Raw genomic sequence first — 17,067 nt, 5'->3', positions numbered from 1 at the left:
CAATAGCCCATCCGTGACAAGAACCGACGAGTTGTGCTTTCCGAGATGCCATTCTGCACACCACTGTTGTACTGCACTGCTATATGCCTGTTTGTGGCCCGCCTGTTAGCTTGCACGATTCTTGGCATTCTCCTTCGACCTCTCATCAACAAGCTGTTTTTGCCCACAAGACTGCCGCTGACTGGATGTTTTTTATTTGTCACACCATTCTCTGTAAAAACCTGGACACTGCCGTGCATGAAAAGCCATGCTCAAGGTAGCTTAGGTAACTTGTGTTGCCTATTCTAACATTCAATCAAACAGTAACTGAATGCCTCGATGGCTGTCTGCCTGCTTTATCTAACAAGGCCATGTGACTCACTGTCTGTAGGAGCGAACCATTTTGGTGAACAGGGTGGTGTACCTAATATACTGGCCACTGAGTGTTTATACATATAGGCGGGGTAAGTGTATTGCAGAATTATATTGCATGTATTAATCAATAAACCTGGACGAAAACAAGCAAGTATACAGTTTGGGTTGTTTGCGATGGTTCTTTTTGATAAAGCGCTGACAATTTACCACCATGTTTGCCTCCAGTGTCACAATATGTATATTTCTGCCAACATGACAAGTGGATATCTTCCTAGACACATTTAGCTGAACAGAAAAGCTGTGAAATATTGCCATTGCCAGCAAATCCAACCAACCATGCCTGACAAAGCAGTGTAAAGATATGAGTACACATGTCAGCTCTCTTGGAAAAACCGAATGGAACCAAAAACATGCATACCAACTCTCTCTCACACACACACATGCACACGCACACACGCACACGCACACGCACACACACACACACACGCACACACACACACACACAAACCAAATTTATGGCTTCTAAATCAAGGCAGTTAAATAAATGGCATTTTCTTCTGGATCTCTTATTTAGTTGATACAGACACAACCAAACTTCGTGTTCAAGCTCAACTTTGGTTTAGAATAGATACAATGAAGATATTATCTTTCGGTCATTTTTTTACTATTTCAACTATTTACATATCGATGTAAGATTGACCAGCGTTCTTAAACACTATTTTAAACAATGTGAAGAGCAATATATTTAATTTTGCTACAACAGCGTATACAGAAAAAAGGACACCCAAAAACACATTCTGAAAGCGTAAAATGTCATCATTGTCCTTTGATTCAAGTCCCTGATTTTTCGTTTTTAAGTCCAGCTCCTTGCTAGATTGCGCTGTATGGATTCTACACAGTATGCAACAGTTTCTTTCTCAATATCTTTACAGTAAAGACAGCAATATAGGTGTTTGGAAGCAGTGTAAGGGGTGCTACTAAGAATAAAGGTGCTGGCACAGTAGAACAGTCCAGTCTAACCTTTGTTAAACTAGTTTAATTGTTTGGACTCACACGAGTCACAGAGTTCCTCTTTCCTCTTTGTTGACTCTGACCGACACACAAGACATTCTTTATGAATGACTGACGATGTGGCCCGTATTCTGTCAGCCATGTCGGTAAGGAAGCCAACCAGTTTCAGACAGAGTTTTAGATTCACCTACGTAAAGGCCTCTATCCTGCACCTCTCATAGGGTCACAAGTTAGAAGACAGCCGGCTCCGGGCTGAGTCTAACTCCGGTAGGCTATCGACCAAATCCTTGTTGGGGACCCCAGATTCCGGAATCCCCGACCCAGCTGCCACCACAGCTGCCCCCATCCCGGGTGCTCCTGGGGGAGGAGTAGAGGCAAAAGCCACACGCTGTGGAGCTCCCGTGGGTCTTCCCTCAACCTGGACCCCCACCCCGGAGGGCCCCGGCTGGCTAGGGTGAGTGGGCTGAGGAGGGCCGATGGAGGTGGAGGAGGCATGGGTGGATGGGTGGGTGGATTGGGGAGGGCTGGGGGTGACGGCAGGGGTTCCTTCCTGAGGGAGGGAGAGCTGGGAGGAGGAGAGGGCACGGGCGTCTTGGCTCAGGGTGCCTGAGTGGAGGGAGTGGGTGCTCTTGTGCGAGGAGGGCCTCTGGATGGTGTGTGTGGGACTGGGAACATGGTGCTGCACCAGGGACAGCTGAGACCCAGAGGGCCCTGCTCCTCCCATGTACTGGAATGTCCGTCCCTGGTGCGTCAGAGGGCTCTGGACTGGTGGGCTGGAGATAGCCGACCCAAACGCCCCTGTTGCATGAGCCATCTGAGGTGGCTGGGACTGGAGAGGGGATGCGGAGACTGGGCTCTGAGACAGGCTATGGACCACCTGAAACCTCCGCAACATGCGGGGGGACTGCAGCGTCCCTGACCCCGAACCAGACGCCATCCCCATCCCCAGCCCCATCGGACCTGGCCCCATCGGCCCAGTCCCCATACCCATCGGCATACCCATTAGCCCCATCCCTGGCATCCCCATTCCCCCCATCGGCCCCATCCCCTGGGGGCAGAAGCTCATGGCCACAGCCTGCTGGAGGCTGGCGAGGGCCCCAGCCCCGGAAGGACCTGCAGGGGAGAACATGCCCCCGGGGACAGAGGAAGTCATGGACATGGTGCGGGGTCTCTGGAGGTCCACCAGTTTGACCATCTCACGGTCGTACTTGACGATCTCCTGGATCATCTCATTCTCATGGTTGTTGAAGACGCCGGAGTTGAGGTCGTGCTGCACTTTGTGCATCAGAATGGTGTTCTTCTTGCCTGTGATGAATGGAGGAGGGGAGAATAGTAGAACATGATGAGGTAGAGGAAAGAGGAGAAGTAGGGGTAACAAATTAAGAGATAAGGGGGGATCACAGACAGCATATTCTGACCTTCAAACTTGGTATATTTTGGGGCAAGAAGCAATGCACAAGAGAAATATACTGAAAACAAGAGGGTCATAGTGTCACTTTATCAATTAACACTGTCCTATAGTGTGCTGAAGCCACAGCATTACTCAACTGACTGCCTGGGATAGAGATCTTATTCATAGATTAGTTTGCATCTGCTATTTCTTAGAGGGAGTAAAACATAAAAAGATATAACAAAGGTAAAATAAAAAAACATTGATATCAATACGTAACATTAGGATCTAATATGAATATGAAGTATCAATATAGATAGTGTCATATTTCAAGCCTTGTTTTTGTCCTCTTCCTGCTTGTGAAAATAACAGGTGGATCCACTTAATAAATCTGTACCAGGTCTCGATTATTTGGAACACTGATGTATCTGGCAAACAGTGGGGACTGCAGCATCTGTGGCAAGGTTATTATAGTAAACTAAAACTGAAACTAAAAATAAAACTAATCATGAAAAAACTATTCAGTAAACTGAAATAAAATAATTTACAAACCAGTTTGAAAAATGAAAACTTTACTGAAACTGAAACTGAAATACTAAATAAAAAACATCATGACAATCATTACATTTTTTTTTTTTTAAATGGCTTGTGCATAACAATCACTAGCTATCACCAGCTAACATGGAAAAAATCATCTAGGTAGCCAAATTGATTTTTCTTACATGTACTACTAGTTTTAAAAAATTATTAAAAAGCATTGGAGAGTTTCCTTCAACCATATTTTTTGTAGCAGTCTCAGCAATATTCCTTTTAAAATCAAGTCACAATGGAATTGACTTTATCATTTAAACCTGACCTAGAACCTGACCCATCATCACCTTATGTATTACTGCATCCCAGTGGCAAGAAGTAACACGTAACACGAAAAAAAACTAATCAATGCCTCACACGCATGCTTTCTATCCTTAACACTAAGACTTAAACTGAAATGAAGTAATATAAAAAACAAAATATAAATATTTTGATATAACTAAAACTGAATAAAAACTAGCAGATCAGGTCTGAAAACAAAGCTAACAATTTCAAAAACGGATGAAAATAAAAAACGAATATAAAAACATATATTAACCTTTATATATAACATATATAACATATATAACATATTAACCTTTACCTGTGGAACCACCTGGGTACCACTAGCATGAAAACTGCTATCACACAGGTAGTTTCTTTCTCTCTTTTAAGCAAGAGAAGCAGTACAACTAAGGTCTTATTTAACTACTTTAAAATTCATCCTTCCTCCCATAGTTTTATCACTGATCGAACACAAATGGATGGTGAAAGCAACAATTCCACAGCTTTCATAGATCCAGTAATGTCAGACCAGTGATTACTTTGAGGAAGGACGCAAGCAAGGTGCATTGGTACAGGGCCCAGAGCTCTCTTTAGTACCTATGCGGTCCAGTCGGTCGATGGCCACTGTCTCAAAGGCCCGTCTCATCATGGGGTATTCCTCCAGAACCTCATTGAAGTTGTCCACAGACAGGGAGTAGAGACGACAGTATGTCTCCGCTCTGACACTGGCAGTACGCCGGCCACGTGTCAGCAAACAGATCTCTGGAAAAGGGAAACAGGGTCAGGAGACACAGAGATAGAGCAACATGTGGCAGAGATACAATATAATAATGTTATATTTAATTATGTTTCAAATATACTGTAGAAACCACACTGCATCTGTTCAACTACCAGCCATCTGGGATTGTCTTACACTTCCAAAAAAGTACCCCAACACACAAAGCACTTCATCATTTGAGAACATGGTAATAGAGTACAAAGATGTAAGGCAAGACACAGGAGGCACTAAATATGAATTGTTTGCTGAATTATATTTAATTCTGTGTGTGTTGTGGTTCAGGCCCATACCTCCAAAGTAGGAGCCATCAGAGAGCTTCATTCCCAGGGTTCCCTTAGTGATGACATTACAGACTCCATGCTGGATAAAGTACATCTTCTTGCCGATGGTGCCCTCTCTGATAATGTAATCACGGGGCTGGAAGACCTCGAAGCGGAGCATGATCAACATGGCTGTCACAAAGTTGGGCTCTGCGTTGGCGAACAGTGGCATGGATGCCACCAGTTTACGGCAGTTGAAATTGACAATTTCCTTAAGATAGACATAGTTTGTTAGTAATGTTTGTGAGCATGTTTGTGCATGTCCAGGCAGGGACTAAGGGGCTTACCTCTCTGAGTGGTTCATTCAGCTCTTCCAGGATGCTCTCTTCATCAAACATCTTCCCCTGGTACCGGTGCTCGTAATAATCATGGATTTTCTGTCGGAAGTCAGCCGGCAGCTTGTGGAAGGACATATACTGCTCCACTTGTTTGTACTGTAGAGAGAAAGGGAGAGGGATAGGAGGAGAGAGATTGAAAAAGTGAATAAAGTAGTGAAGTCACTTACACTACCGCAAAGTCAACACAGAGCTTAACCTCCACCATTCGATTTTAAAATGACTGGATTTTTATTTTTCTGGAAAAATAATAACAAGAAGTGGGTAGACAGGCCCGTTGCAAACAAAGAGCTGTTCATTTCAGCCACGCGATCAGGGCACCATCGAAGGCAAAGTGACATATTCCTGTGTACTATTGAGAGAAATTTGCTTGATGTTTGAAACCCACTGAAAGTGGACAAAACATGAAAACGAGCAAAGGACCAAAACTAGCCCATTTATTCAGCTAATCAATACCAAGCAATCAAACATTACTGTTGAACTGCTGCTGCAGCAGTTTGCCCATTATTAAAGTGGATGCCAGACCGACCATGGCGAAAACTAAGGGCCTGTTTTCACAGATGAAGCATACCATGCTTCATGGCAAAGCTTTTTTAGTCTAGGACTAGTGCTTTTTATACTAGAACTAGAATTAATCTGTGTCTGGGAAACCAGAGCAGACCAACTCTAAATCGATGAAGTGTATCAGGTGGTGTATAACTGGCAACCCTCCTCAGGATGCCAGTCTGGCAGTCAGGAAGAAATTGATGGAGTTGTAAAAGCTGTAGAGCTCTAAGAGATAGAGAGATTACTTTTATGTCAGGCCCTGTGCAATTCAGCCGTCTCACAAACATACCACTCCACCCAGCACTCATAAAGCCTTCACAAACATAACACAGGCTTGGATCTTAACCGGCACTGACACACTAAAACACACACCCCACAAACATACTTTTTTCCTTCCCTTTTGTCTCAAACCATTAAAGATTCACAAAAACAGAATCTAATTCATCATTTAGGAACCAAACAGAAAACAAGATATTCTCTTCAGCAGAAGACGCTGGCAACCAATAATGTTGTCAGCAAACTGTTAGACATTTGTCCTATTATCCCCCCTAGCAGGAGGACAAGCATAAATGTAGTCACTCTTTTTGTTAACATGACATGGGTGTGGATGTGTGTGTGTGTGTGTGGGTGGGGGCTGTTAGGCAGAAAAACTCTGTTCTGGGGGGTGACTGTAGTTGTATAATGAGAGAAAATAGAATACAACCTTGATATTTGCAAAAGGAGCCAGGGCCCATAGAAACACTTACAGGGCCTCCCTTTAAGGTCAAGTAATAGAGCGTTAATAACTGCCTTATTCATAATCTATTAACAATCTATTACTAAACGGTAGTACCATAAAGGTTTACCAAACCCCGTTTGACCCTGCTCTGGTTTCTACCATATCAAGGAACTGAACAGCTATCTAACTCTAACAAGCTCAGTTGAATAATTAAAATGCAAAATAAAGAAGTGAAATCTCCCATCGGTGAGGAAAGCTCTGCTCCTCTAAATGATGGCGTTACGTAATGAGACACTTCAGATGCGTGAGTGCTGCTGCTCTCTGACAGGCAGACTGGGTGCTGAACTGAAGGTGTGGTGGCGTAGGTGTTGCTGAGAGACACAGCCCAGGACCTAATGGTGATGCTGACAGGCTAACCATCACAACAACTGGTCCTGGTGAGGATGCCTGAGACACATAGGGCTCTGGTCAAGTATAGGGAATAGGGTGCCATTTCAGACGCAGCCAGTGTTCCCATACTGGTGAGAACATAGAAATGGAATAGCAAGAACAGTATAGTTCTATCATACATACCAGTAGTCATATTCTTTACATGATCTCTGTAATACCACCCCAAATATGGATTATACCAAGAAAACATGATGTTCAATTGAATAGTGGTATCCCATGGTGCTTAAAATGTCAATTGGATGAGTATTTTAAGTGGCTAATGGTACTTAAATACCCACCCCATACTACTACTCCTTGGCTCAGTTGATCATAAGAGGCAATTTATGCTTGATCGGAAAATGTGGTCGGAGGTGCCGTATGGAGGGTGTGACGCAATTGCAGAGCCTCCAGAGGCACGCAGAGGCCAAATCGAGCACAGTAGCATATCGCTATGCACTGTACCAATGCAGAGGGCTCCGTATATCTCCGCATTGACATGATTGGTTGACGGTAGGTGAGGGTAGGAGGTCCTGTATAATCACAAACTCACTCACTTCACAACAGCTCTGCGCTGCTCGGCGAAGCGCAAGAAGTATGAATGCCCTGACTTATGCAGAGGCCATATCACCGTAAATGCTGCACGACCAATGCAGACATTGGATTGACCATGCAGCGCCTTTAAACCTTATTTCTCTCTGCCCTCTCTGATTGGTGGATGATGATAAAGGTCAGAGGTCAAACCAGACTCAAGGGATTTAGACTCTTTTAAATACAGCAGAATGAGTCAGCAGAACACTATCTGTTTGGCTGCTGATTGGCTAAAATAGCTACGGTTTAAAGACATGCCTTTGAAAAACATGTCCGAGTGCCAGATAGATTTTTACAACCTGACAGTTCTCTAATGTGATTGAGAAATGAGACAAAGGGTTAGCCTATATGTCACAGCACCCGGAGGGGGACTGACAAACATCCAAAGACGGTCAAAATGATGTTCATTTTCTGTGTGTCACTTTGATGGGCATCTACAGTGGATTCGTAAAGTATTCAGACCCTTTGTCTTTTTTCACATTTTGTTACGTTACAGCCTTATGCTAAAATGTATTAAATTGTTTTTTCAATCCACACACAATACACCATAATGCCAAAGAAAAAACTGTTTTTTAGAAATTTGACCAAATGTATTAAAATTGGAAAATGTAAATAACCCATTTACATAAGTATTCAGACCCTTTACTCAGTATTTTATTGAAACACCTTTGGCAGCGATTACAGCCTTGAGTCTTTTTGGGTATGACGCTACAAGCTTGGCACACCTGTATTTGGGGAGTTACTCCCATTCTTCTCTGCAGGTCCTCTCAAGCTTTGTCAGGTTGGAAGGGGAGCGTCACTGCACATCTATTTTTAGATCTCCCCAGAGATGTTAGATCTGGTTCAAGTCCGCGATCTGGCTGGGCCACTCAAGGACATTCAGAGACTTATCCCAAAGCCACTCCTGCGTTGTCTTGCTTCGTTGTATGCTTAGGGTCATTGTACTGTTGGAAGGTGAACCTCTGCCCCAGTTTGAGGTCATAAGCACTCTGGAGCAGCTTTCTGTCAAGGATCTTGTTGTACTTTGCTCCGTTCATCTTTCCATCAATCCTTACTAGTCTCCCAGTCCCTGCCGCTGAAAACATCCCCACATTCAACCTTGGTTTCATCAGACCAGAGAACTTTGTTTCTCATGGTCTGTGTTCTTTAGGTGCCTTTTGGCAAACTCCAAGCAGGCTGTCATGTGCCTTTTACTGAGGAGTGGCTTCCGTCTGGCCACTTTACCATAAAGGCCACAGAGGAACTCTGGAGCTCTGTCAGAATGACAATAGGGTTCTTGGTCATCTCCCTGACCAAGGCCCCTCTCCCCTGATTGCTCAGTTTGGCCGGCGGCCAGCTCTAGGAAGAGTCTTGGTGGTTCCAAACTTCTTCCATTTAAGAATAATGTAGGTCACTTCGTTCTTGGGGACCTTCAATGCTGCAGACATTTCCTCAGATCTATGCCTTGACACAATCCTGTCTCGGATCTCTATGGACAATTCCTTCAACCTCATTGCTTGGTTTTTGCTCTGACATGCACTGTCAATATTGGGACCTTATATAGACAGATGTGTCTCTTTCCAAATCATGTTCAATCAATTTGACAGTGCATCAAATGTAGAAACATCTCAAGGATAATCAACGGAAACAGGATGCACCGGAGCTCAATTTTGAGTCTCATAGCAAAGGGTCTGAATGCGTATGTAAATAAGGTATTTCTGTTTTGAATTTCTTATGTTTGCTAACATTTCTAAAAACCTGTTTTTGCTTTGTCATTATGGGGAATATTGTATAGATTGATGAGATAAAAATGTAATTCAATCCATTTTAGAATAAGGCTGTACCGTAACAAAATGTGGAAAAAGTCAAGAGGTCTGAATACTCTGTAAGCTGCAGCAAAACAGTGTGAGAGAGGACATCTTGATATGGTCTCAACATTGGCTTTCATGGATTTCTATTTAGCACTTGGTGGTGCAATGATTCTCCTTTCACTGTTGACAGCAAGATGGGGGATATTCTACCACTTTCACATCTACCCAGGGGTATACAATGTGGTACAAATTGTGTGTCACTGTTTATAACTTACAGTAAAACATAAATAAACATCTTCCAATCTTCCATTTCCAATGGAAATAGATGGAAATAGTTGTGTCAAATCCATTCATCACACATTATCTTGAAGCTGAACTCAACTCTCATGTCTGCTTCAGTAACATCAGTTACATGTACTTTAATTAAAGCTTTTGAATCTCAAACCCGCCCAATGGCCTCCCCTCTTCCCTCTCTCCTCTCTACCCTTTCCTCTACCCTGGATTCTCGCTCCCCACCATGAGGAATTCTAATTTTGGTTCAGCGTGGACAGCCTTTCAAATGTATAACTAATTAATCCATTCCAGCCTAAATCGCTTCATTATAATATATCTAGCAGAGAGAGAGGCTGATGACAGCCAAGTCAAAGCCTGTCTCCCTGTCCCCCATCCCGGCAGAGGAGATTTGAGCAGTGGTTAAAACAACACACTTTAGTTTGTCAGAAACATTAAAGTCACCACAGCTGTGTTATAATTTGATTTTTAAGAAATCAGAAGAGGAAAATAACACAGATTCACACTGAGAGACCTAATGACCACAGGATGGTTGTCTGTGCAAGTATTTTCCTCCGTTGAATGGCTGAATTGTCACGCCCTGACCATAGTTTGCTTTGTATGTTTATATGTTTTGTTTGGTCAGGTTGTGATCTAAGTGGGCATTCTGAATCCAATCGAGAATCAGACATGAATCCAATCGAGAATCTGTGGAAAGAACTGAAAACTGCTGTTCACAAATGCTCTCCATCCAACCTCACTGAGCTCGAGCTGTTTTGCAAGGAGGAATGGGAAAAAATTTCAGTCTCTCGATGTGCAAAACTGATAGAGACATACCCCAAGCGACTTACAGCTGTAAACGCAGCAAAAGGTGGCGCTACAAAGTATTAACTTAAGGGGGCTGAATAATTTTGCACGCCCAATTTTTCATTTTTTGATTTGTTAAAAGAGTTTGAAATATCCAATAAATGTCGTTCCACTTCATGATTGTGTCCCACTTGTTGTTGATTCTTCACAAAAAAATACAGTTTTATATCCTTATGTTTGAAGCCTGAAATGTGGCAAAAGTTCGCAAAGTTCAAGGGGGCCGAATACTTTCGCAAGGCACTTGTACATACAGTACGTACTACTGCTGGCTACAGTAGAACCAGCCTCAGTTTGAGTAATGGAGGTGGTTAGTGACTCACTGAATGTGTCCGAGTAGACAGATCACTGCTGTGGCTGACGGATCCTCCATCCTCTTACATGCTTCAGCCAGGCAGCTTGGTCTGTGGAAGACCTGTGCTTATCACTAAGCTACAATAATATCAGAGTCTAAGTCTAGAGTTATATGGTACAGCAGGGGTGACCAATCCTACACTAGCACATCTGATTAATCCAATGACTCTTGGCTGATTCATTAGGTGGGCTGGAACAAAACTCTGCACCTACTGCATCTCTCCAGGACCAGGATTGGCTAGTAGTGGCCATCACTGTGCTACAGCACGAACCCACAGAGATAGACAGACTGACTCAGTATTTAGTATTTTATTAGGATCCCCATTAGCTGTTGTCAAGACAGCACCAACTCTTCCGGGTCAGCAGAGAGAGGATGTTTAAACAACACACTTGGTAATAGTTTGAGGCATAGCAAATTCCCCTGACAGCGAGCAGCTTCACTGGCCTGGCAGTTTCTTCTCTGGACATTTTAATAAAGACAACGTCATCCTCAGCTCAGGGACCATAATCCCACGAGGAGTAGAGTTGCGGAAAAAACTGACAACAGATCACAAGGAGAGAGAGAGTTTCTGTATTGATCTGGCCTCACTGCAATGCATGGCTGAGTGAATGACAACGATGCAGAATGATTAGAGAGTAATACAAATAAAATACACCAGTACACACCAATTAAAGAGTTATTAAAACTCTATTACAAATCTTTAATTCTGTTCTTTTCACCATGAGGACTTTAATTTGTATACCAGTGTAAATGTACTTCCTGAAGAACTTTGAGATGGAAGTACATTTGCGCTGGGAGGCAGAAATTCCAAAACACCAACATTCTGATATGTCATCGCTGTATTAGTATTCACCCTGTCTCTCTTCCATCTGCTCTGTCTGATTTCCTTAATACTTTGTCTGTTGTAAACCCTGTCACTGTCTGCTGTCCGGAGGTTCAGTAAAAGCGGCCACTACCATCGATCTCGTGAGAGCAGGGGCAAGTGTTATGATTTACAACTAGGTTATTACATTCAAGAAATGAAAAGTAGCATTGCCGTAACAGAGGATCTTCCCAGACAAGAATGACTATCATTGTTCCGACATCTCTGACTATGCCCAAAAATCGCATATCTCGCATAGAACGCTTACGTAGACGAGGTAAGAGATTTCGAACCCTCTATAGCCCACAGGTCTCCTCCTCTTCCTCGACTCCTATACCACTCACTTGGCTCCCTGTAGCAGCCAGTTAGCACTGCACCTCTCAAGGACACAGCCACCAGTGAGAGAGAGAGAGAGAGAGTGAGAGTGAGTGAGAGTGAGAGAGAGAGAGAGAGAGAGAGAGAGCGGAGACAAAAAAGCAGGGCGATATTAAGAAATGGAAGGAGAGAGAGAGAGAGAGAGAGAGAGGAGTAGACAGACAGAAAAGAGGAAAATTGAGAAGAAGAGCTAGAAGGGATTCACAGAGAGAGATTAGCAGAATGGGATGAGAGTGACAGTGTGTGTGTGTGTGTGAGAGAGAGAGCGAGCGAGCGGGAGAGGCAGGGAAAGGCAATCAAGTATAAGAGAGAGAGAGAAACGAAAGAGGGGACCAATGTCAGAACAAATTGGCGGCAGGACACACAGGTCTGCTGTCTCATCAATTCTGCTGCTGGGTGGGGGGACGTCATATCACTACCGCCCACCCTACCTTCCCCTCCTCTCCCACATCTGCCACCCTCCCTTATTCCCCCCCAACCCCCTTCCTCCTCTGCCAGCCCCAGCCCCAGCCCACGGCGAATTGGCGCTACCTGGGCGAACACACCCGCTCACTCTGATTGGCTGCTGAGAGGCAGTAACACTCCCCCATCTCCCCAGCCACAGAGACTCTGCTTGGAGACAGTCAGGCTGCTGAGCTGCTCACGCTGCGTTGTGTTGCTATCGCTGCTGCTAACACCAGGCAACACTACTGCAACACTACTCAATAACACTACAGTTTACTAGCTTGGCTCTGCAGGTATTTACCTGGGATTTACAGAGAAACTATATGATGCTAAAATACTATACTACAGGTGCTTTCTGGTACCAACAGGTAACTGCCAAAATAAAGGAAACACCAACAAAGTGTCTTAATAAAGTAATCCTTCTCACCCCCCCCTTAAATGATTTAGATGCACTATTGTAAAGTGGCTGTTCCACTGGATGTCAGAAGGTGAATTCACCAATTTGTAAGTCGCTCTGGATAAGAGCGTCTGCTAAATGACTTAAATGTAATGTAAATGTAATATGGTGTTGGGGCACCACAAACTGCCAGAACAGCTTCAATGGAATTTACAAGTGTCTTGAATATGGAGTGATTTCAGTGCCAACAGAAATTGTAGTTGAATTAGGGCGGCATCCTGGTAATAGTTGGTTTCCAGTAGTATTAGCTACTTCTACCCGTGGTCTGTTGCTCTCCGTCGGTTTCCACCGTTCGGAGTTACAATTGAATTGGAAGTTTACATACACCTTAGCCAAATACATTTAAACTCAGTTTTTCCCAGTTCCTGACATTTAATCCTAGTAAAAATTCCCTGTTTTAGGTCAGTTAGGATCAACACTTTATTTTAAGAATGTGAAATGTCAGAATAATAGTAGAGAGAATGATTTATTTCAGCTTTCATTTCTTTCATCACATTCCCAGTGGGTCAGAAGTTTACATACACTGAATTCGTATTTTTGGTAGCATTGCCTTTAACTGTTGAACTTTAGCTGGTGTAACTGAATCAGGTTTGTAGGTGTCCTTGCTCGCACATGCTTTTTCAGTTCTGCCCACAAATCTTCTATGGGATTGAGGTCAGGGCTTTGAGATGGCCAATCCAATACCTTAACTTTGTTGTCCTTAAGCCGTTTTGCCACAACTTTGGAAGTATGCTTGGGGTCATTGTCCATTTGGAAGACCCATTTGCGACCAAGACTTAACTTCCTGTCCTATGTCTTGAGATGTTGCTTCAATATATCCACATAATTTTCCTGCCTCATGATACCATCTATTTTGTGAAGTGCACCAGTCCCTCCTGCAGCAAAGCACCCCCACAACATGATGCTTCCACCCCCGTGCTTCACGGTTGGGATATGGTTTTTCGGCTTGCAAGCCTTCCTTCCCCTTTTTCCTCCAAACATAATGATGGTCATTATGGCAAAACAATTCTGTTTTTGTTTAATCAGACCAGAGGACATTTCTCCAAAAAGTACGACCTTTGTCCCCATGTGCAGTTGCAAACTGTAGTCTGGCTATTTTTATGGCGGTTTTGGAGCTGTGGCTTCTTTCTTGCTGAGCGGCCTTTCAGGTTATGTCGATATAGGACTTGTTTTACTGTGGATATAGATACTTTTGTACATGCGTCCTCCAGCATCTTCACAAGGTCCTTTGCTGTTGTTCTGGGATTGATTTGCACTTTTCTTACCAAAGTACGTTCATCTTTAGGAGACAGAATGCGTCTCCTTCCTGAGCGGTATGACGGCTGCGTGGTCCCATGGTGTTTATAGTTGCGTACTATCGTTTGTACAGATGAACGTGGCACCTTCAGGGGTTTGGAAATGTCTCCCAAGGATGAACCAGACTTGTGGAGGTCTAAAAAAAAATCAATAATCTGAGGTCTTGTCTGATTTCTTTTGATTTTCCCATGATGTCAAGCAAAGAGGCATTGATTTTGAAGGTAGGCGTTGAAATACATCCCCAGATACACCTCCGATTAACTCAAATGATGTCAATTAGCCTATCAGAAGCTTCTTGTCACGTTCTGACCATCGTTCGTGTGTGTTTTCCTTGTTCTAGTGTTGGTCAGGACGTGAGCTGGTTGGGCATTCTATGTTGTGTGTCTGGTTTGTCTATTTCTATGTTTGGCCTGATATGGTTCTCAATCAGAGGCAGGTGTTAGTCATTGTCTCTGATTGGGAACCATATTTAGGTAGCCTGTTTTGTGTTGGGTTTTGTTGGTGATTGTTCCTGTCTCTGTGGCACAAGATAGGACTGTTTTGGTTTTTCACGTTTCTTGTTTTGTAGATTGTTGTACATTCATCTTTATTAAAGATGCACAAAACTAACCACGCTGCATTTTGGTCCGCCTCTCTTTCCACAGAAGAAAACCATTACACTTCTAAAGCCATGAAATATTTTTCTGGAATTTTCCAAGTTGTTTAAAGGCACAGTCAATTTATTGTATGTAAACTTCTGACCCACTGGAATTGTGATACAGTGAATTATATGTGAAATAATCTGTCTGTAAACAATTGTTGGAAAAATTACTTGTGTCATGCACCAAGTAGATGTCCTAGCCGACTTGCCAAAACTATAGTTTGTTAACAGGAAATTTGTGGTTGAAAACGAGTTTTAATGACTCCAACCTAAGTGTATGTAAACTTCTGATTTTAACTGTCACTAGCTGAACCTTCTAGTGTCTTAGCTAGCTAGTGGGCTAACAACATCACAGATGATTTAGCTAGCAACCTCTGGGCTAAACCCAGATTCAGTTTGTTTGGGTAACACGAGCGGTGCTGTTTCTTCACAGTGTATTACCCCACCATTGAAGCACCATCCCTTTTACATTCTTGTGTGAAAGATAATCTAACTGTGCTTTCTATCTCGAATTGCTTGGTTTACAAACCGATTCAGCACTTGGTATTTCATGTGTTGGCTTGACTAGCTGGCTATCATCACCTGCTAGTTGTCGACTTTGCGCTCAGCTGGACTCCGGTGTCCTTAGATATAGAGTGATGTACACGGAAAGTATTTCCCAGGCCTCATCCTTGCTCGAGGATGACTCCATTGACAACAAAGTCCCAGAGGAGGGAGAAGCTACTCAGGCATCCCCTCCACCTGCGCTGCAGTCTGATTCGGAGGACCCGGAGGACCCCCGACCCCGATGTGAGGACGATGGTATGTCTCTTGCCGGATCAGGCTGCACGACCCTCTGCTGAGTTTGTGCTACTCTGCTAGACTGAAGAGGTAGGGCAGGAGTGGTTCACCACAATAGACCTTAAGGATGCTTATTTCCACATCAGAGTTCATCCTGCACATAGCAGATATCTGAGGTTCACCATCAAGTGCATAGTCTACGAACATCTCACCTTACCATCCGGTCTGTCCCTTTGTGCCAAAGAGAGCCTTAAGAGTCTTGACGTACATCAACTATGGTTGATCTGCATGGAGACTCGGGCTCAGGTAGTGAAGCACACAGCCCCGCTGTTGTAGCACCTGCTCGCTCTGGGGTTCAGGATGAATTGTGCCATAAGCTCGCTCTTACCAATCCAGCAGAAAATCTTTTGGCAATTGTCTCTGGACTTTGTAGCCTGTGGAGCAGCCCTCAGAGAGCAATGTTTTTTTCGCCACTGCCCCTCAGGGTTACGCCCAGCAACATCAGTCACGTACTAGATGTGTCTGAGTATTCTTGGGTTCATGGTTGCGGTAGTTCCACTTTGTCTCCCCAGTCCACCTGGTTGTGCTGCTGCTCCAGTTTCAACTGTTCTGCCTGCGGCTACGGAACACTGACATGTTCACCGGACGTGCTACCTTGTCCCGGCTTGCTGTTTTCGACCCTATCTTTCATTCTCTCTCTGTCCATCCCTCTCTCCTGCCATTCTAGGGAGTTTTTCCAAGCCACTATGCTTCTACATCTGCCTGCTCTTTGGGGTTTTAGGCTGTGTTTCTGTATATGCACTTTCTGACATCTTCTAATGTTGAAGGGCTTCATAAATACATTTGATTGATTGATCCCTCTTGACACAGGGCTTCCCTACTGGGAAAGTGTTCACGAGCAAAGTAGTGATGACGGATGCGTCACTACAGGGATGGGGGACAGGTCAGGCTAGACAATACATCTACGGTGGCGTATATCAGCTGCCAAGGAGGAATGCGCTCCAGTCAACTTCACTCTCTGACGAGAAAGATCTTACTATGGAGCAGCAAACATATGTTGTCTCTCAGAGCAACACATGCTAGGCAGACTAAACTCGGATGAGGATTTACTGTCGTGGGAGAACCCCCTACCAGAGGAGTGGCGACTTCAACCTGAAGTCGCCGTGGACGTGTCGGGGTATTATGGCATGGCTGCCGTCGATCTGTACAGCTTGTTCTGTGCAATGTGTGATCATCACAACGCTCCTCTAGGCGTGGATGCGCTGGCCCACAAGTGGCCAGGTGTGCTTCTGTACACCTTCCCACCCATGCAGTGGTGTAAAGTACTTAAGTAAAATACTTTAAAGTACTACTTAAGTCGTTTTTTGGTGTATCTGTACTTTACTTTACTATTGATATTTTTGACAACTTTTTACTTTTACATTACTACATTCCTAAAGAAAATAATGTACTTTTTACTCCATACATTTCTCCTGACACCCAAAAGTACTTTTACATTTGGCAGGACAGGAAAATTGTCAAATTCATGCAAGTATCAAGAGAACATCCCCGGTCATCCCTATTGCCTCTGATCTGGTGGACTCACTAAACACAAATGCTTCGTTTGTAAA

The 17,067-nt window shown here is 43.8% G+C and overlaps 1 protein-coding gene across 1 annotated transcript in view; it reads right to left on the bottom strand.

The window, feature by feature from the left end:
* Positions 1 to 787: 787 nt before the first annotated feature.
* The window catches only part of LOC135558919 (potassium/sodium hyperpolarization-activated cyclic nucleotide-gated channel 2-like), a 69,473-nt gene continuing 53,193 nt past the window's right edge, over positions 788 to 17,067 (bottom strand). The window contains exons 6-9 of the mRNA XM_064993146.1: positions 4,996 to 5,142; positions 4,679 to 4,919; positions 4,208 to 4,372; positions 788 to 2,670 (exon numbers count right to left, since the gene is read on the bottom strand). Of these exons, the coding sequence (XP_064849218.1) occupies positions 1,589 to 2,670; positions 4,208 to 4,372; positions 4,679 to 4,919; positions 4,996 to 5,142 (1,635 nt within the window). The 3' untranslated portion in view covers positions 788 to 1,588. The remainder of the gene's footprint in view (positions 2,671 to 4,207; positions 4,373 to 4,678; positions 4,920 to 4,995; positions 5,143 to 17,067) is intronic.

This window comes from Oncorhynchus masou, chromosome 17 (genome assembly GCF_036934945.1).
Source record: "Oncorhynchus masou masou isolate Uvic2021 chromosome 17, UVic_Omas_1.1, whole genome shotgun sequence".
Classification (NCBI taxonomy): Eukaryota; Metazoa; Chordata; class Actinopteri; order Salmoniformes; family Salmonidae; genus Oncorhynchus; species Oncorhynchus masou.
This window is presented reverse-complemented; position numbering and strand designations above follow the sequence as displayed.